The sequence below is a fragment of the Daphnia magna genome, linkage group LG1 (genome assembly GCF_020631705.1).
Source record: "Daphnia magna isolate NIES linkage group LG1, ASM2063170v1.1, whole genome shotgun sequence".
Lineage (NCBI taxonomy): Eukaryota > Metazoa > Arthropoda > Branchiopoda > Diplostraca > Daphniidae > Daphnia > Daphnia magna.
In genome coordinates, this window is record NC_059182.1 from 12,385,320 (window position 1) to 12,411,462 (window position 26,143).

General features: G+C 40.2%; 4 protein-coding genes across 13 annotated transcripts; 2 read left to right on the forward strand and 2 right to left on the reverse strand.

Annotated features, from left to right (window-relative positions):
• The first annotated feature begins 59 nt into the window (after positions 1–59).
• LOC123469452 lies at positions 60–1,569 on the forward strand. Of its 6 annotated transcripts, none has more exons than XM_045168456.1 (6): positions 60–200; positions 261–409; positions 475–543; positions 609–677; positions 743–811; positions 870–1,569. In XM_045168456.1, the coding sequence occupies exons 3-6, from the start codon at positions 489–491 to the stop codon at positions 1,562–1,564; spliced, it is 888 nt and encodes a 295-aa protein (XP_045024391.1). In that variant the 5' UTR covers positions 60–200; positions 261–409; positions 475–488; the 3' UTR covers positions 1,565–1,569. The 6 variants fall into 6 exon arrangements, with proteins under 6 accessions (XP_045024391.1, XP_045024392.1, XP_045024393.1 ...); XM_045168457.1 differs by having other exon boundaries at positions 909–1,569; XM_045168458.1 differs by lacking the exon at positions 743–811.
• Positions 1,570–7,610: 6,041 nt separating this feature from the next.
• On the reverse strand, positions 7,611–14,162 carry LOC116934358 (nidogen). Its single transcript, XM_032941912.2, has 24 exons — positions 13,884–14,162; positions 13,508–13,644; positions 13,291–13,432; positions 13,011–13,219; positions 12,837–12,934; positions 12,613–12,762; positions 12,299–12,535; positions 12,014–12,214; positions 11,727–11,948; positions 11,504–11,600; positions 11,264–11,433; positions 10,918–11,190; positions 10,634–10,849; positions 10,256–10,552; positions 10,048–10,179; positions 9,732–9,973; positions 9,496–9,652; positions 9,294–9,422; positions 9,115–9,225; positions 8,704–8,834; positions 8,421–8,637; positions 8,248–8,356; positions 8,055–8,176; positions 7,611–7,986 (listed from the first exon to the last, which is right to left on the reverse strand). The coding sequence occupies exons 1-24, from the start codon at positions 14,106–14,108 to the stop codon at positions 7,898–7,900; spliced, it is 4,113 nt and encodes a 1,370-aa protein (XP_032797803.2). The 5' UTR covers positions 14,109–14,162; the 3' UTR covers positions 7,611–7,897.
• Positions 14,163–14,620: 458 nt separating this feature from the next.
• Positions 14,621–20,547, reverse strand: LOC116934370 (methionine synthase). 2 transcript variants are annotated; one of them, XM_045180951.1, is made up of 25 exons: positions 20,387–20,547; positions 19,831–20,033; positions 19,507–19,759; positions 19,219–19,385; positions 19,062–19,156; positions 18,891–18,991; positions 18,700–18,829; positions 18,439–18,631; positions 18,315–18,371; positions 18,166–18,249; positions 17,920–18,105; positions 17,674–17,853; positions 17,380–17,607; positions 17,197–17,313; positions 16,983–17,135; positions 16,802–16,912; positions 16,571–16,739; positions 16,299–16,501; positions 16,065–16,239; positions 15,847–16,002; positions 15,697–15,779; positions 15,401–15,624; positions 15,151–15,340; positions 14,890–15,093; positions 14,621–14,823 (listed from the first exon to the last, which is right to left on the reverse strand). In XM_045180951.1, the coding sequence occupies exons 1-25, from the start codon at positions 20,421–20,423 to the stop codon at positions 14,740–14,742; spliced, it is 3,783 nt and encodes a 1,260-aa protein (XP_045036886.1). In that variant the 5' UTR covers positions 20,424–20,547; the 3' UTR covers positions 14,621–14,739. The 2 variants fall into 2 exon arrangements, with proteins under 2 accessions (XP_045036886.1, XP_045036891.1); XM_045180956.1 differs by lacking the exons at positions 19,831–20,033; positions 20,387–20,547 and having other exon boundaries at positions 19,219–19,445; positions 19,507–19,649.
• Positions 20,548–20,701: 154 nt separating this feature from the next.
• Positions 20,702–25,375, forward strand: LOC116934404 (beta-1,4-mannosyl-glycoprotein 4-beta-N-acetylglucosaminyltransferase). 4 transcript variants are annotated; one of them, XM_032941946.2, is made up of 4 exons: positions 20,702–21,166; positions 22,205–22,404; positions 23,751–24,411; positions 24,507–25,375. In XM_032941946.2, exons 2-4 carry the CDS (start codon positions 22,336–22,338, stop codon positions 25,151–25,153), a joined length of 1,377 nt encoding a protein of 458 aa, XP_032797837.2. In that variant the 5' UTR covers positions 20,702–21,166; positions 22,205–22,335; the 3' UTR covers positions 25,154–25,375. The 4 variants fall into 4 exon arrangements, with proteins under 4 accessions (XP_032797837.2, XP_032797843.2, XP_032797849.2 ...); XM_032941952.2 differs by having other exon boundaries at positions 22,208–22,404; XM_032941958.2 differs by lacking the exon at positions 20,702–21,166 and adding an exon at positions 21,812–22,110.
• Positions 25,376–26,143: the final 768 nt, after the last annotated feature.

Sequence of the window (26,143 nt, forward strand, 5' to 3'; positions counted from 1 at the left end):
ACGAGTTGGTCTGTTTCATGTACCGAAGAAGAACTTTTCCAGTTGGAAATTTGTGCTACCTGAATTGTTGGAAAAATCAAGACTTTGTGACATCCATTTTGACAAATGTGATGTATTGAAAGGAATCACAGTTGGTAAGGACTTTTATCCATATGACAGATGGAGATTGCTTCCCTCAGCAATACCAAAACATTTACTGGGTAAGTTAAAATTAATATTATGGCAGTCTACATAATAACTGTATAAATTTGTCCATACAGTAAAACAAAGTGCAGCTGCCAGTCGCACTCAAAGTCGCACACCTTTGAAAGACATTTTTAGTGTGAACCACACAGGGAATCAACCTACGAACTACTTTCCACCAAAAAACGTAATAGTAAAGGATCTACATCAATATCACAGACTCCAGGTAAAACAGCTAACATGTAGCATAAATTAATGACGACTAAATTAACAATTATGAACATTTACTAGAAAACAAGATAGCAATGGATGAAGATGAAGAACATTCTATTGTAGGATGTGCTATCGAGAACACTCCAGGTAAAACAACAAACATGTAGCATAACATAATGACGACTAAATTCACAATTATGAACATTTACTAGAAAACAAGATAGCAATGGATGAAGATGAAGAACATTCTATTGTAGGATGTGCTATCGAGAACACTCCAGGTAAAACAACAAACATGTAGCATAACATAATGACGACTAAATTCACAATTATGAACATTTACTAGAAAACAAGATAGCAATGGATGAAGATGAAGAACATTCTATTGTAGGATGTGCTATCGAGAACACTCCAGGTAAAACAACAAACATGTAGCATAAATTAATTAAATTAATTAGTTCGAGGCAATATAGATAATGAAGAAAATCTCCGTGTTCTCGTTTCTTATGAAGAATGTCTCCTAAACAAGTTTAAAGCTTGCGAAAAAGAAGCAGCGCGAATTCGTGAGTCCTTCAAGGAACAATTGTTGGAGGAATTATCAGTCCGGTATGTCGATGTGATGGACAATCAATCTAGTAATGATGAAGTGAAACATGAAATGCTTTATGATATGTGTGGTTATCTCGTGAAAACTCGTGATTCTGTATGGATACATTGCCCTAACTGCAAGAAAGGCCTTATTACGAAGTATGAGGATTTGCCTTCAACTTTCTTGTCTGCTGACTACACTGCCGATCGGAATCATGGCGGTCTAACCTTTGTTACTGTAAATTTTTTTAAAATAATTCAACTGGTGGAAAATGTGATGAGCAATTTTTTCGACAACGATAGTCATGTCTACATATCTAATTGCTATGAAACTGTGATGTCAGAAATATGTAAATTGAAACTGTTAAATGTCTTTTGTTTTGAACACGAAGAGTCGCTGCCATATATAATTCTGCAATATGTTCACATACGATTTCATACAGAGTCAAAACGATTTCGTAATTTTTACCTCTCCAAAGAAAGAACGCAGATGAAAACGAATAAAAAAATGTCAAGAACTTCTATTCACGCAAAAAATACATTGCCAAAACCAGAAGTTAACATCAATACAAAGGTTTAAACAAACTCGCGCGAAAATATTTCGTTTCATTGCACCAAACAACCACCAGGCGCCTCTGCGGTAGATAAGTAACACTTGCGGACAAAGCCTTATGGCCAAATCCTACAGGGTGAGCGTACCATCAACTCTATAACTCTGGATAAACGAAGAATTTGTTCGGCTAATTTATTACTTGTCAGAAAATTTATTTAACGCAACGAGATACGCACGAAGATAGGAAGATTACTTTCCAAATTCTTCCAGACAACCAAGGACGCAGCTGTATCCGTGTAGGTAGGAAGTAATGTGGGCAAACGAAAAGGGAAAACTGGCCGTAACACTTGGGTGACCGGAAAGACATGCAGCAATGGCTTGTAATTAAATACCAAGCGAACATTGGTAAGCCCAAGTACAAGGAAGTTCTCACGCCACTGATGGTTTTGCCTTTTTTTATTCTATTATTATATCAATAGAAATGAAACCAACCTCCAGCATTAGGCTTGGTTCTACCTGTTGCTTTGCAGCAAGTCGGTGGTCGCTTGTGTGTTTACCAAGCACATCTCCGAGATTCACAGAAACACTTTTTTTTTTTTTTTCTCTAATAGGTGTATATTTTTAATGCTCAGTACATACATTTATTGTGCTGGAAACATCACTGCTGGAACTATACATACAATAAATGTGCTTACAACATCCTTCGATTCGGGATAAATAGCGGGGAATGAGCCGATTTTGAGATCATCTGAGAAAGTTTTAAAGGAATGTAGTTGTTAGTTTTCAGAAGAAGTGTCATTATGGTCGTTCTTGATTGCGTGTCTAGATTATTTGCTGATCCCGAAAGCCAGGAATTTCATACACCAGATTCTCGGGTTCTCTCGTGGCTGACAACAGAGAGGATACGCCACGGTAGATCTTGTCACCTTTGCGCAACGTTGGCACAGCTCCCGGACTTCTTCCTAAAAGAGTAACAATATAAAATAAGATGGCCACCCGAAAATGTTGTAGCATTTTCATCAAACATATAGAGAATGGATTTGGTTGGGTACCTGTGAATCGCAGTCATTGCCCTGTCGCATAGCTCGACGTAGTAGAGTCATATCCACATCATCGAATGAGTCGGTACTGCTTAAGGTAGGAGAAGACTGAACTTGTTCCAAGAAGTCCGCCAGAAACAGGGCCAGAGTCGCGACAAGCAGGTGATTCGGATTCATCTACATAAACAAGTTCATGCATAAAAATTTTATACGCACGTGCTTGGTATTTTTAAACGACGGAACCTAGTCCGATTGCTTTTTCCAAAAATAATAGCGTGTTGTTGCATCATCGATCCCTTATTCGGGGCAGACTCTACACGTAAGACATTGTCGTCTCCTGTCACGTGCATCCTTTTACGAACGAAGCTCTTTCATTCCGTTTTTGGACCAACTGTTCCATCCGCTATCCTTTGCGAGCATTTTGCTTCAATGATTTTAAAAGACGTGGAAACTAATATGGCATTCCCTCGTATCTATTTGTTTTTAACGTGCTTGTCACAACTTTGTCTACGTTTTCTCCTCCCAGCATGGTTTGATTTACTGCTTCGCTGATAGATATAAATCGGATAAAAATAGCAGTCTGATCCTTCCAGCTTGGTGTTTAATATGCAGGTGCCGGTAGCCTTTGATTCAACTTTAAATTTTTATGATAGTGAATTTTTGTTTTTGAAACGCGATTGCATAAGGAGATGTCCACGGAGATTCCCATAAAGATTTTGTTGTTGTTCTTATTGACCCCGAAAAGTTAAATTGCGATCCCAACGACTTTCGCTCTATCTCATTTTTCTCTTATTGTCGAGCGTACTTTGGCTGGTGCCTTCATGAGGTTGAAGGCTACCTATTTTTTTTTCCTTTTTTTCGTCCCTTGATCCTAATTTTCTTGTACCTGCTTGTATTAGTCAGGCCGGGGCAGAAAAGAATCGACCATATTATAATACTCACATAAAGTAAAGCTAGACATTTGTTGGGGCTTTATTGCCAAGAGAATGTTTTGAAAGATTATTCAGCAGTTTTCTCTTTTTTACGATAGGTTTATTTTTAGATACAACAACTATATTGTCGGAGGAATGCAAATTCTATTGTAGACCATGCCATACGGGCATTGCATCCTGTCCAAGTTGGGTTTTGGAAAATATCCTCAATTTAATAAACAGAGAAAGTGGCCACTCGTTTTTGTTTGGCAATTTCGTTTGAATTTAAATGATCAGTTGACAACACAATATATGTAAAATGTGTAAGTATGGCTCACCGTTTATCCAGTCGATTCGGATTTGAGGATCTTGAATTACTGATCCTGATTATAGAAGCGGTTAGGAGTAATGCGCGTCGACGTCAAACGTGAGTTCATGTAATAAGCTGCACGAAATCGAAAATAGTTCACCCTATTTGAGTGGTACAGCCAATCACAGGTAGAAGGTGTCTGTCACGTTTACTCAGTCGAGATCCCTTTTTATAGTTGAACAGCTCCCTCCCATCGTCGACTCCTCCAAAAAGGTGTACAATGCCATAAGGCAGCGAAGCCAACAGCGCGCGCAAACCTCTGGCACAGCGTGGGTCGCAGAGTCTTTCGGAGTCGGAAACTAAGTTCATGGTTCTCCATTGCTATAGGCCTACTTCTCAAGGTTTGTTTTGGCATAAAGATTGCGGTTTAAGATCGACTGGCTGATGTCTGACCAATAGTCACTTGAAACCCTTCTCTGCGTCGTTTTTCTAACTTCTTCCCCCTAAAAAAAGAAAAGAACAAAAAGAACAAAAAAACTAACAAAACAAAAACAAACATTAGATATGGAGAGGCCTGATGTGACTTGCACTACTGAGTTACCATCTTGCGGGTTTTTGTTTTGGCGGACGATTGCGGGTCTCCCGAGCTGCCGACATCCAACAAAGGCATTAAGTTTCCTGAACGGTCATTTGGTCACTGTTTATATATCCAAAGGCTTTCGTCGTCATATCAACAGTTCACAATGCTTTTATCCACCCACAACAGCTTTGCAGCGTCATACGTTTATATCCAACAGTGATTTTCTTTTTCTTTGGCTTTCTTGATGGTTTATTCATAAAGCAACAATTGGACGTGAAGCCCGACATTTCTTTTTTTTTTTCAATTGGTTTATTCATTTTAAAGTTGCGTCTTACATTCGGAAAGTTAAAAAGAGTTAATGCGGGTGTCCTCTTGTGAAGCAAGAAAAAAGAACAATGGCACGTTAAGGTCAAAATGAAATCTGTTTAGAAGAAAAGTTCGACTTACATACGTGATCGTATGGCAAGAATGTTGTAACACTGACTCTTTTTGATCCAGGATCTATTTAACTGCGGGAATTATTTATGTATATAGTCGTCTGAAAAAATTGTTTTTCCAAAAAAACCAGACACCGAGTTTATTATATTGTACCACCTGATGAGGTGGTGAATGAGTTTTCGGGAAAACAAGAAGGGATTTTCCCCGGATTTTTCCGAGTAGACTATTGCAGGAAAGAGTTTTATTTGTATCAGGCTTAACTGGGGTGTAAAGAAAGTTTTACAAGACGTGTGAGAAACTATTTTACCGTCCAAGCATACCCATTTTCTGAATTGTTTACGTTGAGAGCAGACTTTACTTCATTCAACTAGCTCATATTCGCACGGATGGGCGGAGGAGATGGCCGGGGAGTAAAAACAACAAGAAGTAAAGTCGCAGCTTTGCTTTCGTTTTAGCGCACACATTGAGTGCCGGCAAACGTGACTAGTTCACGTTACTTCCTAGCTCAGTTGGGTGCTATTGCGGACGAATTGAACTAATTGATAAATCGTGTTGTTTAGTTTTCTGCCTAACAGTTGAGATGGATTGAAGCTAACACCGTCGCCAATCGGGCGCTCATCGGTCTTAAAGCTACTGAATCGCATGAATGAATGAAAGAATGAATGAGGACGGATATAGCGTGAACTATTCACAGAACACCATTCACTATCCATCAAGGTGATCAATGATGTAACAGAGAGAAAAAAATTATCGACCGCGCGTTTCACGAGAACCTGGGTCGTGATTCGTGTGACTCTTTCGTGCCGAGAATAGTTACAACCTCTTCAAACCGCTTCCAAAGGACACCGCGCAATCTCAGGCTAAAAGTGGCCTGTTGTAAGGCGAGGCAGTTCATTCACAAGTGCAATTTAATGGCGCTTGTAGAATATCACGTAACATTCAATCAGATGTAAGGAAAATTAAAAAAAGAAATAATGGGAGCTTTTTTTGGAAACTTGTTGAAGAATTTTCGTGATAAACAGTTTATGATTAAAGCAAAAATTTGCCCGTATTTCTTAGGAAAGCGAGCGGATATATTATGTTTTTGAGAAACACTCGTTGGCTTACTAGTTATTTAAATAAACGATGGGTATATCATTGATTTATCCCCAATGCAGCGTTCACAATGCATAGACAGTCTATACATGGATTATGGAATCTTCATATGGATTCTGATGATGAAATATTCATGCCGCCTACGTCATGAGACGGTGTAAGTGGCGGCATTGCGTAGGCGTTTGGCTGCGGACTTGCAACAACTCTTACATTTTACAACAATGTTCGATTGTTGGTTTAAAAACTATAACGTAAGTCTAATGGACGCCAGAATAACCATACGAACCATCGAATTGAAGCTTAAAGACACCATTGACCCATGACCTATGTAGAAGGAAAAACAAAATTTAACTTCATACATTACCCAAAGAACTTTAGGGCCACATCAATGAATTAAGGGTCATGTAAGAAAACGTGGAGAAGGATTCGAGGCCGCACTCAACTTGTAAATTTTTAGGAAAAGTGGAATACTGTATTTACTCGTAATGGGTTTCCTGAAAATTTAAAGATTATTGATCGTGGGCTGGATGTTGTACGCCCTTGCAATAAGTTATCGCATACGTAAGCGATTGAAAAGTCAGATACACTAATATAACATGAAAGTTTCATGGCTCTTACGAAACAACATTAAGAACCTGTAGTTGCTCTGTAAATTCACGGCATCAATAATAGCGTATTGTCCTGGGGAGCCGCTGCACAATACGATTTTTTTTTTAAATAGTGACCATAATAAATGGACGACCCTAAAGTGCCATTCAAATAACGAGCTAAAAACAGGCAACCACAACCCCAGTCTTTTATTCTGTTCTTCTCTTCATCCGAGCAATACAGATTATCATAGCAGTGTGGCGGTTTCTGTATTCCTTTAGACCTACCTTAATCTGTCCGTTCTACCCGCTTCGTGCTATTTCCCTATGCAATCCTTTTGTTACCTAAAATGCTATCCCTGTCACCTTTGGATCGACGGATCGACGGATTAAGTGAAAAATACGCAGATAACTTTGGCTGTGCCAAATCAAACTGTTTGTCCAGAAATGGCTAATGTCAGTGATAATGTAAATCTTTTAAAATCGTAACTTATAGCAGATTTACAATTTCAATTTAATAGCTACGGGTGTGCTCTATAAGGCATAAAAATACCAGTAATAACAACTGTTCGTTTTACCTTGTTCCGGTTCAACATCTCTGTGACAAGGATACATGATACATAAGGAACCAATGATTTCTGGCTCTGCAGGCCTGTTGTGATGGATACAGTCGAGCAACGCAATGTTAGTTTTAGTTTTTAATGACGTAACATTGCTGTTTTGCCCTCCATAGAATTGCGATGCCCATCGATAAGTAAGAGGACTTGATTAATTCATACGTTGGATTCAATGACACGGAAAACAAACCGAATCGTTAACTTTAAATTTTATATCCATCGTGTCTTTGACCTTAACCGAGTCCTTATTGCTAAATGACCGGAAAGTAAAGCCCGGTAAGATTATAACACAGAAGCATTACTTGTTATCCCTTTCAGTCGGTATAATAATAAATGAATAATCATCAAAATTGAAATTTTAGTCTGCGGTTCTTTATGCGTACTGTTTCCTTCTACGGAACCTTCACTCTACGAATAGTAAATGAATCCTATTAGTCTATGTCTTTTCTCACATTCGGTGGATTCTCGTAGGTCGTTTTTCTGAGGACATATAAGGAGATTCAGAGATTGTGTAATATTATACGCACACTTTGATAATGGTAGACATTCAATATCAAACATCATCACTCATTACTATTGCCATGGTAACTTGTTTTCTTTTCAATGAAGTTGGCAAAAAATTTCAATTTAGTAAGACGCCTATCGTGACCATAGTCATGTTTCACTTGAGGGTGTATGTTACATGGTTACATCTCGATAGAAAAAAGTGAACTTTCCCTCTCACCTCTCTGAAATGATCTTGAGTTAAAAATTAAAAAAATACAAAATCTCGGGATTAATTGTTAAAGACAGGTCCTGCCATTCGTCCCGCTAGGCAGGCAAATTTGCTCAGCATTGCATCCTCCAGAGGCAACCTGACACGTTGATTGAACTGCGAAAGGGCAACAGTTATTTTTTATATGAAGAACAAAGTGAAATTACTTCATATTTCTTTCTGACCTCTAGGACATGTTTCCGGAACGGCAACAATTCCATACAGCTTTCCTTGTCCGCCGAGTGGCACTTGCAAGGATATGTTGTCAGTGTCGTTCTCATCTTTCGACGCACTTTTGATAGTTTTCCTGTTACGAAACGACAGCCACCAATTTTAGTTGACCTTCTCTTAAGCCGTGAAAAGGTTAAAAGATCTTACTCTTCCCAATCAGTCCAGAAAAGACGTTGTCCGTAGTGAGTAAGGCCAAAGGGATACTTAACGTCGGATCGTATTACTCGTCGATTACCACCCTCCAAATTTGCACATTCTATAGAATATAAAGAATCGTAAATTTTATTATGGATGCGGAAAGATTGTGATCTTTGTCGTACCAATCCTGCGAACACCTGCATCGGCCCAGCAAATTTCTTCGCTTTCGAAATCAATAGTTAGCGAGTTAGGTAACTGGAGGGAGGTGGTAATAAAGTCACTACGGCGATCCGTCCCGTCGGCATTGGCGCGTTCGATTTTAGGATTTGCACGGTCCCAATCACTCCAGAAAAGTAGACCACGAGAAGGATGAACGGCGATGCCACGAGGATTGATTAACTTTAACCAAAAATGAGCTTGTTAGAAAATACTAAATTTATACGAGTCAATCAAAAAAAATTTTACGTTGGTATTGAAAAGAACACGTCGAATTTTCGAATCCAAATTGGCCACCTCCACTGTGTCTCGCATCGAATCAGTCCAATACATGTTTCTCGATGCCCAGTCGATAGCGATGCCTTCAGGTGATCCAATATCTATACATCATGTTGCAACAGTTAGTTTTACAATATAAACAATTCTCTACTCAAAGGCAGTCGTCATTTAAATACACGTCATTCCTTTCATTCTCTACTTTGCATAAAACACGACTTTACTTGCTAATCGTTCAAAACAATTCTTCCTTGAGAACGGTTTACAATGCAAATATTTTAAAACGGGAAAAACTATTTTGCCTGCCCCCTCGAAAAGGCTTTCTGTGTAATCCCCATCAGATCATTTAAATAATATTCACCAATCACTACTTGGTAATATTACCTGAATTGAGGAAGACTTTGGAGTTTGATCCGTTGTACGCTGCACTGGTGATAATCCGTCCGTTGACATCGCTCCAATAAACCCTGCCTTCATGACAGTCGATATCGATACCTACAACAAACGAATAAAAATGACATATATCTTCACTCTCTTAACATTTTTTTATCTATTCAAATTACCAACGGCTGCCTGGAATATCTGAACAAAAATTGGCCGTCCGGGCTTTGACGGTGATGGTTGGATTGGTACGCGTAAAATGGACATACCGTGACTGATCAATAAGAATTTGCCATCGTGTTTAGGTATAACTAGACAATAAAAAAAATTTTAATCTCAAAAGAAAACAGTTTTAGAGTTGATCTTTCGCACTAGAGTTTTTACCTTGGCATTGGTAACCATCGCCTCTGAAACCTTCGCGACATCGGCAGCCATAGTAACCCTCAGTGTTCCACGCACATAGGGCATTCGCATGACAAATGCTTTCGTTATCGACACAGGATTCAAGTGGCCGACAGGTGACTCCATTACCAGTAAAACCCTAAATTGCAGTCGATAGATTGATTCAATTGAATGCGTGGGCAGCGCATATTCGAGTTCAGAAAAAGGAAATAAAAGACCTCTTTGCATTTGCATCGGTAGCCAATGGATTCGGGATCGTAAAGGCATTGAGCATCGCGATGGCAGTTATTAATGACGTTGCACCCAATGACACTGGGTTCGCAGTGAAAGCCGTTGCCGTTAAAGCCTGAACGACAAATGCATACATATCTGGCACTCGATTCATCAGTGACGCAGGCTGCATTAACGTGACAGTTATTCACTTCGTTACAACCGGGTTCTTCTTCTTCTTCTTCGGCAACTGTTTGTTCCCAAAAATAAAACTCATTAAACAAATTTCTTTGTAAAGAAGTTTCATAAAAAGAGTTAACTAACTTTGCTCCGCTCGGTAACAGCTTTTTCCGTCTCCAAAATATCCTTGATTACATTCGCATTGGAAACGTTGCTCTCTGTTGCTAAATAAACACTGGGCGTTGATATCGCAGTCGGATAAAGCGCTACATCCATCTGTGTCAAAGGGAGAAGATTTTTAGTTGTCTGGCAAAGTAAGGTGGTTTATTTCTGTGAATGGAAGCCATCGAACCGATGGGAGTGCAGAAAAGGCCGTCGCCGCGGTAGCCGTCATTGCAAACGCATACTGATTTGAGGGCTTCGTCATCGTAGACACACGTGGCGTCTGGACCGCAACCGCTAACATCGCAACCAGACGGTGTCTCAGTCGAGACGATTGGCAAACCGATCTCCATAGCGCACTGGAAACCATCTCCTACGTAGCCTTCATTGCATTGGCAAGTATACTGTTCTTCCGGGCTGGTGGAGTTGGCGGTAGACAAAACGCAATGAGCATTTGAGTGACATATGTTTACCTCGTTGCAAGACACTATTATTTTTTCAAATGATTTTCCCAAAAAGAAAATTGTTCATTATTAGATTATTTATTTTGAATAACGTAGAAACGTACCGGGGGCTTCTCCACTGATGACGGAGCGTTCACACTTATCGTTGACGTACAGGTAACCATCAGGACACCAGCAAACGCCGAGGATGCAAGTCGGTCGTACGCATTCGTATCCGTCGCCTTCAAAACCGGGGAGGCATATGCACTGGTAACTGTTAAGTACTTCGTCGTAAGTACACGTAGCGTACGGACTGCAATTTGCAGCTTGTTCGCAAGATTCTACCTCATTTTGAAATCAAAATATTTTGTTAACAAAGAAATTACACGAGAATCGGTGGAGGTGTTACCCGATGAACGGATGCACGTCACACCATCGCCGCGGAATCCACTCAAGCACTGACACACATAACGGTCTGCTTGGCTGTTGTAGATACATTGAGCGTTGATGTCGCATTTATCTTCTCGTTGACAATCAGCAGTCACGTTTGGTGAGCTAATAGGCTGGCATTGATTTTCAATTTCCTTGAATCCGTCAATGCAACGACATTCTGGATGTCCCTGATCATTCTCAACGCACAGTGAGTTAGCGGAACAACGGACACGCGAGCAAGGTGTCTCCTCTGGAAAAATTAAACGAGAACAAATAAAATTGACTTCAAACGTTATCAAATCCCAAAGTATTTTGACGCTTACTCTGACAATTGAATCCGTCGCCGTTGTATCCGGCTTTACAGCGACACTGGTAAGCGCCCAGTTCGTTGAAACAGAGCGCGTTCTCGTCGCATCGATCCGTTCCGATATTACACTCGTTAACATCGATACATGATGATTCCGCTTTGCCCTCTTCGTAATAGTATTCGTATCTGAAAAATTTTTGAAAAATTCATATTTAACTAGCATATTCTACTTCTAAACCAGCTATTTATTATGTACCCTTTACTGCAAACGCATCGGAAAGTGTCTTTCTCCGCGATACAGACGCTGTTAGGAACGCATGAGGCCTGTCCTTTGACGCAAGGATCCTCCGTCTCTGCAGTTTATCAAAACAATGTTCCAGATGTTAAAGGATAAATCAAATAAATACATTTCACATTTGGTGACTACAAAATGTTTCAAAAATTGCAAATGAATAAGAAATGGAGTGGAAATCGAAAACCTTGCAGAGGTGAAATTTTGGTAGTCATAGCAAAACGAACGATGAGCTCGCGGGCATCGTACGTGACGAAATTTCGCGCTACTTTTAGCTTGAGTACTGTTGTGTTGTCGAGCGATGCAAACGGACACTCTTCGAAGTGAATGACGTGATCGACACTGAATGGTATGTCCAGGCTTGAACCTTCGATGCGAAACGCTCGTCGACTCGCTGACCTGAATTCACCTTCAAACAAGCAAGAAAATAATTGTAGATTTGCTGGCCCATTAAATAACTAATGAAACTTTTACCCAATCCGGTTTTATGATGTTCTTCTTCGTAGTCAGATATTTCTATTTTAGAGCCATGCGGAACAGAAGGAACTGTTCCGAACACGTTAATGCTCATCCGCAAATAGTTAAACACATCTACGCCATGAAACCGTTGTTCGATGACAACGCGGTGACCGGATTGGGGGAAATCCATAGTCGTTGTGAAATTGAACTTTCCTCCTTTGGTGTGAACAAACCCGATCCGAGAAAAGGAACGCGATTAAGTTTTTTCCATAGAATAATTTTTTTCGCATGTAATTGTACCTGTGAGTTGGTATCCGTTGGGGGCGGAAGTGGATGTAGAACGCGCAAAAAGCCATCCGACAACTCCACCCAACATAGAAAGAGGCTGCAAATCGAAACCAATACTATCATTCATTTTAGATACGGCTGTATAGGCACGGCCATCGCTGGTAACGACGTAAGAGTGAAGGTCTTCCTCCTGGAAGCTCACTCCGTTGATTCTTCCGCTGACTTTGCCGTTGATTCTTTGCGGAATTCCTTGAAGTAAATATTTTTATCATTTTCAGGCCACCTTCTGTTCTAGGAAAATATTAAAAAAAAAAAAAAATCAATACCTTCCGTCAAGCAATTTCTACCATTCCCAACGAAGCCAGATGAACATTGGCAACAGAATCCTGGATTGTAGTCCACGCAAATAGCTTTACTGTGACAAAGCGCCGAGCCTACCGCACACGTTTCAGCTCCTTGTGGTTGCTGTAGCGTAGCTATTATTATGTTATTAATTATTCGTTAGTAAGTGAATAAGCAAGATCTTTATCTAGTAAAAAAATAACTCAACTGTCTCCAGTAGCTAAATCAGGCGATTCAACTTCGCCAGTCTGGCCAAGTTTTCCAACACGAAACATCCACAAACCAGGAACTCCAATATTTGATAATCTGTTACAAAATGGTGACATCAAAGCTGGCGTAAGATTGTAGAAATAATAAACTAATAAAAAATACAAGCATTTACTTATTTAAGTTGGAAACTTGATCCGAACCGGAACCTTTAAGGAGATAAAATCGGCCATCTCCGGAAACAAATCCAGTCTGTGCTCTAGCGTCTGGGAGATTTGGATTTTTACCAATTCCTTGAATCCATTGGATGCCTTTATCCGGATAGGCAAACAAAGTGAAGGACTCTTGGTTGTCGGAAGCTATCACAAGCTGGAAAGTGTTGCCCTATACGCATAATCCATCAAGAAAAAGAGTCACGTTACTGACTCAACGCGAATCCTTTTTCTGAAAATAACCTTATCGTTTCCTTGATCGTAAAAACCAACATCATCCCAAGTGACGATAAACAAGTCCTTGGCTTCAAATCCTCTTCCAGATGTGAAGTGTTTTTGTATGAGAACGGAGGCTCGTTTGATGTCTACCGAATCGCGTGTTTCTCTAAAATGAAACAAAAGAAGTGAGCCAAAATGCCAGCCATTGATTCACAATAAAAGTGGACAAGGGTAAACATACCTATACCACACAGCTCCTCTGGCTCGAATATCGACGTCTGAATACAAAGGAGCGATGGTAGGGTAGTCTAGTGGAAATGGAATACTAAAAAAGTTTGCTATTTCCGTCAAAAATGACACCAATCCATTTTCATTGACCTAATGTTGAATGAAAAGCGTTTACGAAATTGTCTGTTTTCACCATGGCTGCGAGAATAGTGTTAAACTGGAACAGGACCGATAACTGTTGTCTGACATGTGTCCAGTGTTTTATGACTAATCATCCAAGTCTTGACCAGAGTCTGACAAACAAATTAGAGCTCTTCTCCTCCTCCCGTTCTCTTCCCCCATGGGGCACTATCTCGGTCCAAAAATTCTTGTGACTAATGTCAACTTACGTATATAGACTTGTAGAGTTGGTCGTAAAACACCACTGGCGTTGTCAATTGAACTTCGATACTATTGAAATCGTCGGTATCATTGTCCAGTCGCCGATCAGAAACCACTGCACCGTAGGGAAATAGTAATTCGGACTTGGAGAATGCTGAAACGATTAGAGTATTCAAAGAGACGAAACAAAGTAGAAACACAACTAACGAAGCGCTGTGTCTTCGTAAAGACATGATGACGGGCTCACGAGCGTGTCTGAAGATGCTCGACAACTGGCCATTCCATCCACGAAAACTGTCTGTCCTTTTTGGAAAGAAATTCGATATCTGTGGTAGCCTTTTCTTCACCCCCTCTCTGGTGTGCTATCACGTAGTCGAGCAGCAATGGAAAAACCGGAAACATATGGCCATGACCTCTTGAGTGAGAGTCCCCAGAGTTCAAGTTTTAGGCGTACATGTGATATTGGGCGGCTAACTTTGCTGGTCCGACTCTTATGCTTTTCGGCTGTAAATATAGCACTCAAGCATGATCGGAGTAACTAGCAGTGAAGACGTTTGGGTAAGTGCTCTTAAGAGTGGAGCCTCGTCTCGCCAACAGTCAGATAACTTTTACTACAGCTTTTTTACTTGTCCAACGAAAAAGAAAAAAAAAAAAAAATATGAAAACCTATTCAAAAAAATTTAGCTTTTTAGCCTTTTATTTATTAATTTACAAGATTCGGTGCCGCAGTTAAACGAAACATTGATTCCATGTAAAAATTTGTTTATTTATCCTATCTATTTGGGATTCTTGCATTCTAAAAGTGTCAAAATAACTCTTTAAACGATAGCTTCATTTTCATTCGCAGATTAATTGACAACATGTTTACAAATCGTACGCCAAGTTGATGTTTAAAGTTTTCTCCGCGTGAGACACGTCTATTTCCTTTCTTGATGCGTAATCTTTCACCTAGAAATCGGTCACGGTTAGAGTTTCTCGATTTTTGAATTATCTTCTAATGCAAAAATATAGTACCTGATCTTTCGTGATTTTTCCAACGCCAAAGTAACGAGACTCGGGATGCGCAAAGTAGAGCCCAGATACAGAAGCAGCTGGTTCCATAGCCAAACTGTCGGTCAATTTAATTCCAGTTCTCGGTTCCGCTTGCAAAAGTCGCCACATTGTCAATTTTTCGGTGTGATCGGGCTGACTTGGATAACCAGGAGCTGGACGAATTCCCTACATACCAATACGGTCATCAAATCAGTGGCAAAGAGCATCTGATAAAGAAATCACCTTGTACTTGATACTGTGCAACTCGGAAGGCGCAAGTCTTTCTTCAGAACAGTATCCCCATAATTCGGTACGGACAATTTCATGCAATGCTTCCGCGAAAGCTTCAGCCAAACGATCGGCCAAAGCTTTTGTCATAATAACATCGTAATCATTGTTTTCTTTTTCAAATTTGGAACACAGTTCTTCACACCTAATAATATGCCAATAATTACAATAAAAAGGAAGAGGATTAATATCAGCGATGAATTACCCGAATCCTGCTGACACGGCAAACATGCCTATGTAATCTCGAACTCCAGACGCAAGAGGAGCTACAAAATCTGAAACGCACAGATATGGCTCTTCTCTATTTTCCTTTTCGGATTGCTGCCGTAAACCGCAAAGTCGAGCAAGAGGCTCATCGCGTGGCCAATCATCATCTTCATAAACCATGATATCATCATCACAGCTGTTGGCCGGGTAGAACGCCAATACCTGCATAATAAGATGACAACGCAAATTAGTAACCGCAAATTGGGGGGAATAAAACATGTCTTTTATCCGCACCCCTTTAGCATGAAGCAATTTCTCATCAATGATTCTCCTCAGTAGCTTTTGAGCATCGTCGAACACCTTTTTAGCTTCGGGTCCTTAAAAAAAAATGACACGAAAAATTCTTTTACTCACAATTCATAACGAACCACAAATCCAACTCACCAACTGTTTCATCACTGAAAATTTTCGGGTAGCCTCGATTTGGGTACTTTCCCCTCAACTGCCACACATCGAAAAACGGTTTCCAGTCTATGTAAGGTAAAAGGCTTTCGAGATCGTATTCCGGGAAAACTTTGATCCCCAAAAAGCTTGGGCGAACTAAAGCAATTTCAGTACATGGAGATCAATGTAACTCGTTAATATTTATTCAACGGAACTACCTGGCGTGAATTGGTTTGTAAAGTCCAATTTCAATCGACGAGCTCTGGCTACCTCCAAACTGACATATTTGCGATCACGCAACGACTCGTAGTGTAGTTGTCTGACGTCTTCGTAGTCTTCTTTGATTTCCTCCATGTACTCATGTATGGCGTTTTTGTCTAATAGTGCAGAGCACTACGCAATGATGCATTAGGTTGTGTTTGGATAGAAACGAATTCTCTTTTTGGATATACCACAACGACACTGCGAGAGGCATCGAGGACGTGAATGACGGGATGATCATATGCCGGAGCAATTTTGACAGCAGTGTGGGCTTTGGAAGTCGTAGCCCCTCCAATCAACAAAGGCAATTGCAGTTTAAGACGTTGCATTTCCTTCGCCACATGAATCATTTCATCTAACGAAGGAGTAATGAGACCCGAAAGTCCGACAATATCTAACAACACGAATACAAATATTTTGAGTTGTTTGCTCTATTACGAATGGCAATAAATTTTTTACTAACCTGCATTTTCTTGAATTGCCCGTTCCAGTATTTTGTCACATGGAACCATAACCCCCATATCAATAACGCGAAAATTATTGCAGCCCAAAACTACAGCGACGATGTTTTTGCCAATGTCATGGACATCTCCTTTGACTGTGGCTAGGACGACCGTTCCCGCAAAACGATCCTAAAACATAGTCAATATTTCATTTAACCATTCTAGGTCCTCCCAACCACCACTCGTGTTACGTTCTCTGAGGCGATTTCACCCGATATGGCTAATGCTGCCTCACGTTCCTTTTCCATAAAAGGTACCAAATGGCCGACAGCTTTTTTCATCACCCTAGCGGATTTGATTACCTAGCATGAATACAGATTGATTGTTAGAATATTTGTACGTTACAGGTAGAGATTTAACAGTCGAATTTACTTGAGGTAAAAACATTTTTCCGGCTCCAAACAGATCTCCAACGATCGACATTCCTTTCATCAGTGGTCCTTCAATTATGTTAAGAGGACGTGGATATTTCTGCGTATTTAATCGCGCTTCCTCTGTGTCTTCGACAATATGTTTATCAATGCCCTATTACGATGACCGTATTGATTAAAAGACATTTTATCTCGATAAAAAAGATAAACGTTACCTTCACAAGGGCATTTTCAATACGCTCTTCGACAGGTTTCGACCTTGAGTCGTCAATTTCCACAGTCTTTTCTCCTTTAACAGCAGTTTGAGCAAATTCTAAAAGTTTCTCAGTCCCCTTTTTTGTAAGGAATGAGTTGTCAGAGAGATGGTATTGAAAAAATTATAAACAAAGGAACTGTACATGAGGATCTTTGTTCCACAAAATGGCCTCACAGAGTTGCAGCAATTTGGGGTCAATGTTATCGTAGACTGGAAGATTACCAGCATTTACTATACCCATATCTAAGCCTGCTTTAATGGCATGATATAGAAAAACGGAATGCATTGCTTCGCGGATTTGTTCCATTCCACGGAAGGAGAAGGAAATATTAGACACACCACCGCTCACGCGACATCCGGGGCACTCTTTCTGTAAATATTAATACTCATTACTAATAAGGCACAACTTGATGCAGTCCAATTAGAGCATTTTTACTTTGATTCTTTTGCAAGCTTCAATAAAGTCGATTCCATAGGTATTATGTTCTTCAATACCCGTAGCTATCGTTAAAATATTTGGGTCAAAAATGATGTCGTTGGCATTAAATCCAACTTTATCAACCAGCAGCTTGAAGGATCGTACACAAATTTCAACTTTGCGATCAGCGTCTGCGGCCTATAATATAAGACATCCAGTTTAGATAACATGTTTAATTTTAAACCTTCTTAAAGGGTGCATTACTTGACCAAGCTCATCGAATGCCATCACCACCACGGCTGCACCAAATTTCTTAACAATTTTTGCTTTGAGTACGAAATCTTCTTCACCCTCTTTTAACGAAATGGAATTGACGATACACTTTCCTTGGCAACACTTTAATCCCGCCTCAATCACTTTAAAGTTAGAGGAATCAATGCATAAAGGAACCTAATAAAAGAAATGGTTTGACAATAATCACGAACAACATTTCCTTGTATCTATTCTTACCTTGGATATATCAGGCTCTGAGGAAATCAAATTCAAAAAACGAGTCATGGCCGCTATGCCATCTAACATACCCTCATCCATATTCTAAAAAACAAATTTTTCAATAGAATTTGCGAAAACATATAATACATATAGCAATATTTACTTACAATATCAAGAATTTGAGCACCATTTTCTACCTGTTCTTTGGCGATTTGCAACGCTTCCTATAGAAATAATTAACAACTGCCTATCTCTGAAAGTAAAAACAATTTTATACACTTTTTTGTTTACGTCGTATTTGCCATCCTTGATCAACCGCAAAAATTTACGCGAACCCGCGACGTTACAGCGTTCACCAATATTAACAAAATTGGTATCTTTTCCGATGCGGAAAGGTTCTAATCCCGAAAGCTGCATACAACCTTCATATGGACTAGGATTTGGCTTACGAGGTGGATATTCTCCAACGACTCTTTTAATAGCTCTAAAAAATTGCAATTTTCGAATATTATAGCAATAAAAATACAGTCCAAATAATTTATCGTGTGCTACCTAATGTGATCGGGGGTAGTTCCACAACAACCACCGATTATATTTACTAGACCGTCGCTAGCGAAATCTCGTAAACTTTCCGCAGTAATTTCGGGCGTTTCGTCGTAACCGCCAAACGTGTTTGGTAGACCTAAATAGAACAAATCAAAGTTGCGGTGACGTTGTCTGGCTAAAAAATTGCAACCAATTACCAGCATTCGGGTAGCAAATAACGTACGCCGGTGTGCAACGTCCGATCGTTTCAATGAAGGGCCTCATCTCTCGAGCTCCGAGTGCACAATTTAGACCTATACTGTATCTCACAAAACATTTTTTTTCCCAATGAATAAAGTAAGTCAAATTTGAGTTATGAAAATGATTACCATAATGGATTAGAATGTGACACACTGATAACGAAAGCCTCGCCAGTTTGTCCCGATAGAGTTCGACCGCTTCTATCAACGATTGTTCCAGAGACCTATTAAATGAATTCTTTAGAAACGATTAGGTTAACAGTGACCCATCATTATATGTGTCTACCATAACAGGAACGCGGCTATAATCTTTTTCAAAAATGTTTTCGATGGCAAAGAGGGCTGCTTTGGAATTTGCTGTGTCAAAAATGGTTTCAACTAGAAGAATATCAGCACCACCATCCAGTAGTGCTCGGGCCTGAGTTGTATATGCGTCCACCAGCTCATCAAAGGCTATGTAAACCAAGGTCATGTTACATAACAAAGATTCACAGTAGGGTCAATGTTCGATTGCTAACAGGAAAAATAGCTTCAAGGCAGTCCTAAATGTCAACAAAAAATGATATTTTCATACTAATATTTCGGAAATCTGGACGCTCGACTGATGGCGAGATGGACAAGGTGCGATTGGTTGGGCCAAGTGCTCCTGCGACCCAACATTGCTTGCCAGTCTTTTTTTCAAAATCGGCCACTGCCCGAGCAGCCAACTTTGCGGATTCAAAATTTAGCCTATATGCCCACTCCTCCAGCCCGTAGTCAGACTGGGCGATCCATGTACCACTGAAAGTATTGGTTTCAATAATATCAGCCCCAGCTTCCAAATATGCCTTCAAGAAAAAAAAAATTGTGTTGAATTAAAGTATTTTTTCCCTTGGAATAGGCGATTTAAAATATTTACATAATGGATATCGTAGATGATTTCCGGCCGGGTGATACTGAGCAAATCATTGTTCCCTTTCAGGTTTCTTTTATTGTCATTTAACTCAGCATTCCGAAAATCTTCCTCTTCCAAGTGATGCCGCTGGATCATGGTACCCATAGCACCATCGATAATAAGAATTCGCCGACCGAGCTCTTCCTCCAGACGGGCACTTTTCTCCGCTGTGAAACCAATTGAGAAAATTTTAAAATTTTAAACCTCGGTAACGGAATGGATGCGTCGAAACAGTTTCGTGCATGGCAACAGATTTTTTTTTTTTACAGATGTATATTTTTTGACCTTCACAAAAGAACTCCACTATGGTCAAAAAGTATAATGGAGAGGTGGCAGCTCGCGATGATATCAAAGTGACTTGAAAAACAAAAAGTGTCTACAGGGCCGATCGAGGTCGCTGAGGTAGCGTAAACTGCCAAGAGCTAAAGTTACAGACGGCTGTGCAGATGTATCAAACAATCTTTACCACCATCGTATGAAGCCAAACAAACTGAAAAAAATATATATTACAAATACTTACACGGCCAGGTATTCGTCTGATTTAAGGAAATGGTCATTTTCGTGGTAGATTTTAGTCTTAAGCACGAAAATGGATTATTGTTGGGAGTACTACCGTGGAGCCGGTCGACGTTGAAGTGAGACCGATTGTATACACTGTCACCGACTTTATGTTTTCATTCATTTCACGTGGAGGGAACATATCGCACCACCTATGAATGACATAGGGAAACAGCAGATGCATCCAACAGGTGGCAGTAAAATTTCTCTTTACTTTTTGCTTTTCTTTAAGGGTTCGAGAATTTCACCATCCCTTCGGCGAAACATTTACAATCCAGAAAATTTCTAGATGTCCAGTTTCTTAGACAAACAGCCCAAAGGGAGCCAACTAGTCCCAAGAACCCGTGAGCAGCAGATAGTTGGTAGTCTTAGAGAGTTTTGAGCCTTAACTCTTGTTTCGATCATGAAGCTGCACCGTTTATACTATCACGTGACACATTGGCGGGACATTCCGCTGTTGAGATTTTGTGCCACGACATAAAGAAAGAGCAACCGGTTTCCTAAATTTGGTTGCTTCATCCCTTCACTTCACGTCGTCATCTCTCGCCCGTAAAAAACCTGCGAGTGTGTGTGTGTAAACAGCAACTAGAAATAGGAGAGAGTGCCCGACGGGGCACTAGCATCATTACATGCATTGAAAGAGTTCATTCTCTTGCCGTGTGCTACGTCATCGAGAACGATAAAAACATTGCTCTTCCTGCAGATGAAAACGTTCACTCGGATTTTGAGGTGAACGGCAGAGGTGAGTCAAACTTTTCACTCAGAATAGCTTTAAGGTGAATACTAGAACATTTTTGAATTGGCAATTAATCCACACATAGAAATATTCACGGCCATTTCGTCAATGCAAAATAAATCTTGTGTGATATTACTAGCTGTAGAAAAGGCATTTGCTTCCTTTTGATTATCTGTTCACAGTAGATTAGAACGTTAGACAGGAAGAAAGAAGATCTGATAACACAATCCTGTTTAGAATATCGATCATTTGATCTCTGTGTACAACGTGGGCGGATTTGATGCCAGCCAAAACACGAGTAAAAGAATGTGACCGCATTTGAACTTTACAACGACCACGAGGCAAGAGTTCTTATTATTGTAGAACAGCAATTTTGTCCGGAAGATGGCTGGAAGACGATCGTCTGCATTTGTTCAAATTCTGAAATCACAAATCAGTCTTGAAATTTTCATGCTTTATTTTGTTAACCCTTATTTGAATTAATATTCTTTGTAGATTGTCTTATGGAATCAAGTTTTTAGAAAACTAACTAAATTTATTTGCATTTTTGTTTTCAAGATTTTGCACAATTTTGTCAAGGAATGCTTCCAACGTATTTCTACAGAAATCAAAGAGAGTGACGTAGGATGAGATTCATGTTTTGATAAAGTCATGTAGTGGCGCCTTAGCACTCTAACAGATAGACCGTATCTGGTCCACAGTTGGTGTACTTTTGCTACGAAACATAATTACACACAGCTTCTCTGCCAGCTGCCACAGATTTTAATGTGCCATGCCTTGCAGATTGCCCGTTCGAGTATAACAGTGTGACCGTGGTTACATCCCCAATTTGATGTTTTCTTTTATAATCTGAAAAATGAGACGAGTGTAATTAAACTGGTTTGTACAAGGACGAGGAAACAGGTTTCCACCGACTATAATCCCAAAGGAAATGTTGTCGTCTTACTATGGTGCATAACTTTTTAAGAAAACCTCACCCCACGTAGTTATGTAAATGCTTTGTGTTAAAGTGATGTGAAATAACAAGGAAATCATTTTGTATAGCAGGTGCTGATCAACCGTTGCTGCCAAGCGTTACAGGCCTTGATATTTTAATGGGAGAAGGAGCAGAATAGTGGATGTGACTGATGATTCAATAAAAGAACAGCAAGTCAAAGAGCCTTGAAGTTTCGTGCATGCGTCGATTCCGTCATTTTAAAATGACACCTATGAGGCGATGCGCTCTGTGGATGGTGGCTATTCAGGTAAGGAATGTTTTTTTTAAATTGTAGTTAATTCGATGGAAGTATACCAGGAGTAGTAACGCCTGCAAAACAACTTGAACTACTCATGTTAAGGTCCAGAGAAAGCGTTGCGGCTGTTCCGTACCAAAAGCCAGTACGCTCCGGTATTTGACAATTTTGGCCTGCTAGAGTGCCCTGGTAATTGAGATGTTGTTAATACACTGGCGCCATATGTAAAAAACCGGAGCGTATCGACAATTTACGGACCCCATCTATGGAGCTTATCATGCGGAGCTCAAGCTCTCCCGTGCAAAGGCAAAGGGTACCCCCGTTACTACTCCTGGTATACTTCATGATGGAACGTTGCCTTTCGTTAGCAGTGTCATCTCACCGTCGCTATGTGAACTAAATTTCATATTGTGTGCTATGAAGGCCACGAGATAATGTTTCTTCTTAGATCACTTACAAGTTCTTACGAGTTTCAATAACAGATAAATGTAGGTAAATATTTGTGTAACTTCATCCCGTTGTTAGCTTTTACTTTATGCAATGGAATCATGTCAGCTCGTTGCGTGCTCAGCTTCGGTTCGATTGACCAGTAACTATAAAAAAATTTCTACGTTCTTAAGACTCGTGTGTACTTTAAAAACAAACAACGAATCAAACAAGAAAAATAGAAATACCCAAAAGTAAACAACGCTTGTACGCCATCTTGTGACGGGAATTCCAGTATTGGAAAAATGTGAGATTCGGACTGTCCAGAAGAGGACGCTCCACTGTGGGAAAAAAGAAAAGCATTCGTGACTGATTGGTCGTCTATATTTATATGTGCGCTATACAGTAGATACTCGTGACCCAAGCTTAGTTCACAACAGCGTGGATAAGTCAATGTGGTGGACGTGACATTGTTCTCATAGGCACATGGGCTGCTCGGATGATCAATAAATCATTGTAGCCTGTCGTTCCGAATCAAAAGTTGCCAGGCCAACTTTCTATATATAACTTGGACGAAAAAGAAAAATAATTGCGCGAAAAATTGTTTTGAAGAAGAAAACTAGGACGTGAATGAACTTACTTTAGGAACCTTTGCTTTTCCGAATGTCTTTCATAGTTGCTCTCTATTTCCCACATTCTTTTCTTGCTCCTAGCTCCTGATTTTGTTATTATTGGAAAGCACTCGCTAACGGTTCTCTGAAGCGTGAAAAACAAACATGAAGCCTGTTTTTATTATTCCAGTCTAATTGCCCTTAACAAGCTGTAAGACGTCAAACGCATTACCAGCCTAACGTACGGCTCAATCACCATCCAGCTGGAAAATGTTCCTGGAAAGCGATCGATAAATAATCATCGTATTTTCTTTTTTCTAGGTTGTGATGATCATTGGCATCATGAGCGTCTATACTTTACAGCCCGGATGGCCAACTTTGACGTCATTATACGCATCCGGGGAAGCGGAAGAATCCTACACTGACGTCATGGATCCGATAATTTTACCTGCGCTTCCCGAAACCTACACGCTGGTGGATGACGACCGACCGTATTTCACGCTCCTACCCAATGGATTGAGTTGCTTTACTGCCGCTACTGATTTGATGAAAAGCAGCAATTCTAATAGTTGCAGTTGTTTGGCGGGCTATTATGGACGTGATTGCGGCATACCGGAACCCGTCTGGTACGCTTGTCAAGCATTAAACAATTGTACTGATTTCAAACTCCGGAAGACGCCACGTCGGCTCATTCACGGGCTAAACATCAATCATGAACTCGAGTTCTTTCAAGTTCGGCTCGAAGAGGTGGGCGACGTGCTAGATGTTATCATCGTTGGCGAATCTAATCTAACAGCTGGAGGTGATCCGAGCCCTCTCTACCTGCTGCCGGAACTTCGCAAGGGATTCATGGGCGGTTTCCAGCACAAAATTATCCATATCTTCATCGATCATTTCCCACCTGAAGGATTGACAGATGGATGGTTCGCAGACACGTTTATACGTGACTACATGGGACAGGAAGGCCTTAAACGCATCAAAGGTTGCTTCCTGTTTTGTTGTTTTTCAATTCATTTAATCTTGTACGATTCCTTTCTTTCTTTCTTTTTGTTTACCTTGTAACTATTCTCCGTTTAGGTATTCGAGATGAAGATTTATTTTTGCTGCTAGATGCCGATGAGATTCCAGACAGAAATGTTTTGCTCTTTTTGAAACTATACGACGGTTATCCGGAACCCATTGCCTTGACATTACGTTGGTCCATTTATGGATTTTTCTGGAAACGTGCCGTCAGTGGATCGCCATTAGTTGAAGATGTGACACGTATCGTGGCCATTTCTACAATGCGGATGATTCGTGAAGTCTATGATAACAAAGTAATGAGCCTCCGCCGTAATTACCTGACGACAGAGCCACTCTTAAGCCGAGTGAAAACCTATACCCTCAACGGCCATCCAGTCATGGAATGGAATATTGGTCGTGTTGGAGCCTATGCTGGTTTCCATTGTTCTTGGTGCTATAATGCGGAAGGAATTAGACTCAAACTGATGTCGGCTCAAAAAGACGATAAACCACGTTGGGGGGATTTTCCAGAAAAATTAGATCTTGGATACATATCTAGATTGATTCACGATGGACTTTGGTTCGACAATACGAAGCCATTTTTCCTAGCCAAACCGGAAGAGGATCATCTTTATGCCCCATCGTATATTTTAAAGCATAAAGATCGGTTTGATTACTTGTTGAATCTTCCGTCAGCTGGCAACACAACGAAATCTTCTTAATTTATTTGATGATAATCTAGGAAAGCCAAGACACATTGTTTTACTGCTATTTTTGATTTTGCGCGGGATTTTTTTATTATTTCAGTTGCCGACGAACCAGAGGGGAAAAAATGTACCTTTGATTGGGGCCATTAGTCGGCTCTTTTTGGCATATTCTTGATATTTTGTTGCCTGTTATTTTGTTTTCCAATAAGATATAAACTATTACGTTTTTTTTTTCAAGCTGCTGGCTCCAGCTGTGTTTCATTACGTTCGCAATCTACACAGCAGCACAGGAACCTCCTCCTCAGAGTTGCCTTTGTTGTCCTTGAGATGTTGCCAGAAAATTATCTCCTGCATTTCCTTTATGCACTGCTGCGTTCGAATATTCAGCGTTAGTTCATCATGGCGCCTGATCTTTTATAAATCACGGAGAAAAAAGAATGAAGAAGAAGCAAGAAAGATTGTTGGATTTCGAAAATCATTTAGAAATCCAATCAGCCCCTACAGCGCACCGCTTCTGAATTCACAAAGGCCCACAAAAAGCGAGCGAACATAGTTAGCATAACAATGTGACAGAATACGGTAACACAAAGTTGGCGTTAGTCACTCGAAAATTTTGTTTAAATTTAACTTTTCGCTGGGGGGAGGAAGAAGAAAAACAAATTTGACAGGTCAAGGCTAACCCGTAGATTGATCTGAGATGTAGAGAAACGATACACGAGATTCAAGTCCTTGAAGCCCACAGGTAGAGGAACTATTGTCAACAAGAAAAACCAGTTGCCATCTCCATCACACGGACGAAAAGGGAAAGCCTCTTGTTTTTTTATTCTTTTAATTTTTACTTTCAAAAGTATTTTTTTCCTTTTATTCTAATGTCACGACAGCGTGAAGATCGAAAGCGACGTGAGCGCCTCTAACGGCATTTATTATGTAGCTTCCCTGCGGGTTTCAACACATAAATAGCCAACGTGAAGCTTTCAAGCAGACAGTCGGGTACACGTGAGAGAC

What these genes read in the sequence shown, in the direction of transcription:
- LOC116934404 (XM_032941946.2), top strand. Translation starts at nt 22,336, where the DNA reads ATGCGTCGATTCCGTCATTTTAAAATGACACCTATGAGGCGATGCGCT. An exon ending in TGTGGATGGTGGCTATTCAG is followed by an intron (nt 22,405 to 23,750) that starts GTAAGGAATGTT and finishes TCTTTTTTCTAG; the next exon opens with GTTGTGATGATCATTGGCAT. An exon ending in AGGCCTTAAACGCATCAAAG is followed by an intron (nt 24,412 to 24,506) that starts GTTGCTTCCTGT and finishes TTCTCCGTTTAG; the next exon opens with GTATTCGAGATGAAGATTTA.
- LOC116934370 (XM_045180951.1), bottom strand. Translation starts at nt 20,423, where the DNA reads ATGACCATTTCCTTAAATCAGACGAATACCTGGCCGT. An exon ending in AAGCTTGCAAAAGAATCAAA is followed by an intron (nt 17,608 to 17,673) that starts GTAAAAATGCTC and finishes TAATATTTACAG; the next exon opens with AAAGAGTGCCCCGGATGTCG. An exon ending in AATTGCTTCATGCTAAAGGG is followed by an intron (nt 15,625 to 15,696) that starts GTGCGGATAAAA and finishes CTTATTATGCAG; the next exon opens with GTATTGGCGTTCTACCCGGC.
- LOC116934358 (XM_032941912.2), bottom strand. Translation starts at nt 14,108, where the DNA reads ATGTCTTTACGAAGACACAGCGCTTCGTTAGTTGTGTTTCTACTTTGT. An exon ending in ACGATCAAGGAAACGATAAG is followed by an intron (nt 13,220 to 13,290) that starts GTTATTTTCAGA and finishes TTATGCGTATAG; the next exon opens with GGCAACACTTTCCAGCTTGT. An exon ending in CAACGGATACCAACTCACAG is followed by an intron (nt 12,215 to 12,298) that starts GTACAATTACAT and finishes TTCACACCAAAG; the next exon opens with GAGGAAAGTTCAATTTCACA.
- LOC123469452 (XM_045168456.1), top strand. Translation starts at nt 489, where the DNA reads ATGGATGAAGATGAAGAACATTCTATTGTAGGATGTGCTATCGAGAAC. An exon ending in TGCTATCGAGAACACTCCAG is followed by an intron (nt 544 to 608) that starts GTAAAACAACAA and finishes AACATTTACTAG; the next exon opens with AAAACAAGATAGCAATGGAT. An exon ending in TGCTATCGAGAACACTCCAG is followed by an intron (nt 678 to 742) that starts GTAAAACAACAA and finishes AACATTTACTAG; the next exon opens with AAAACAAGATAGCAATGGAT.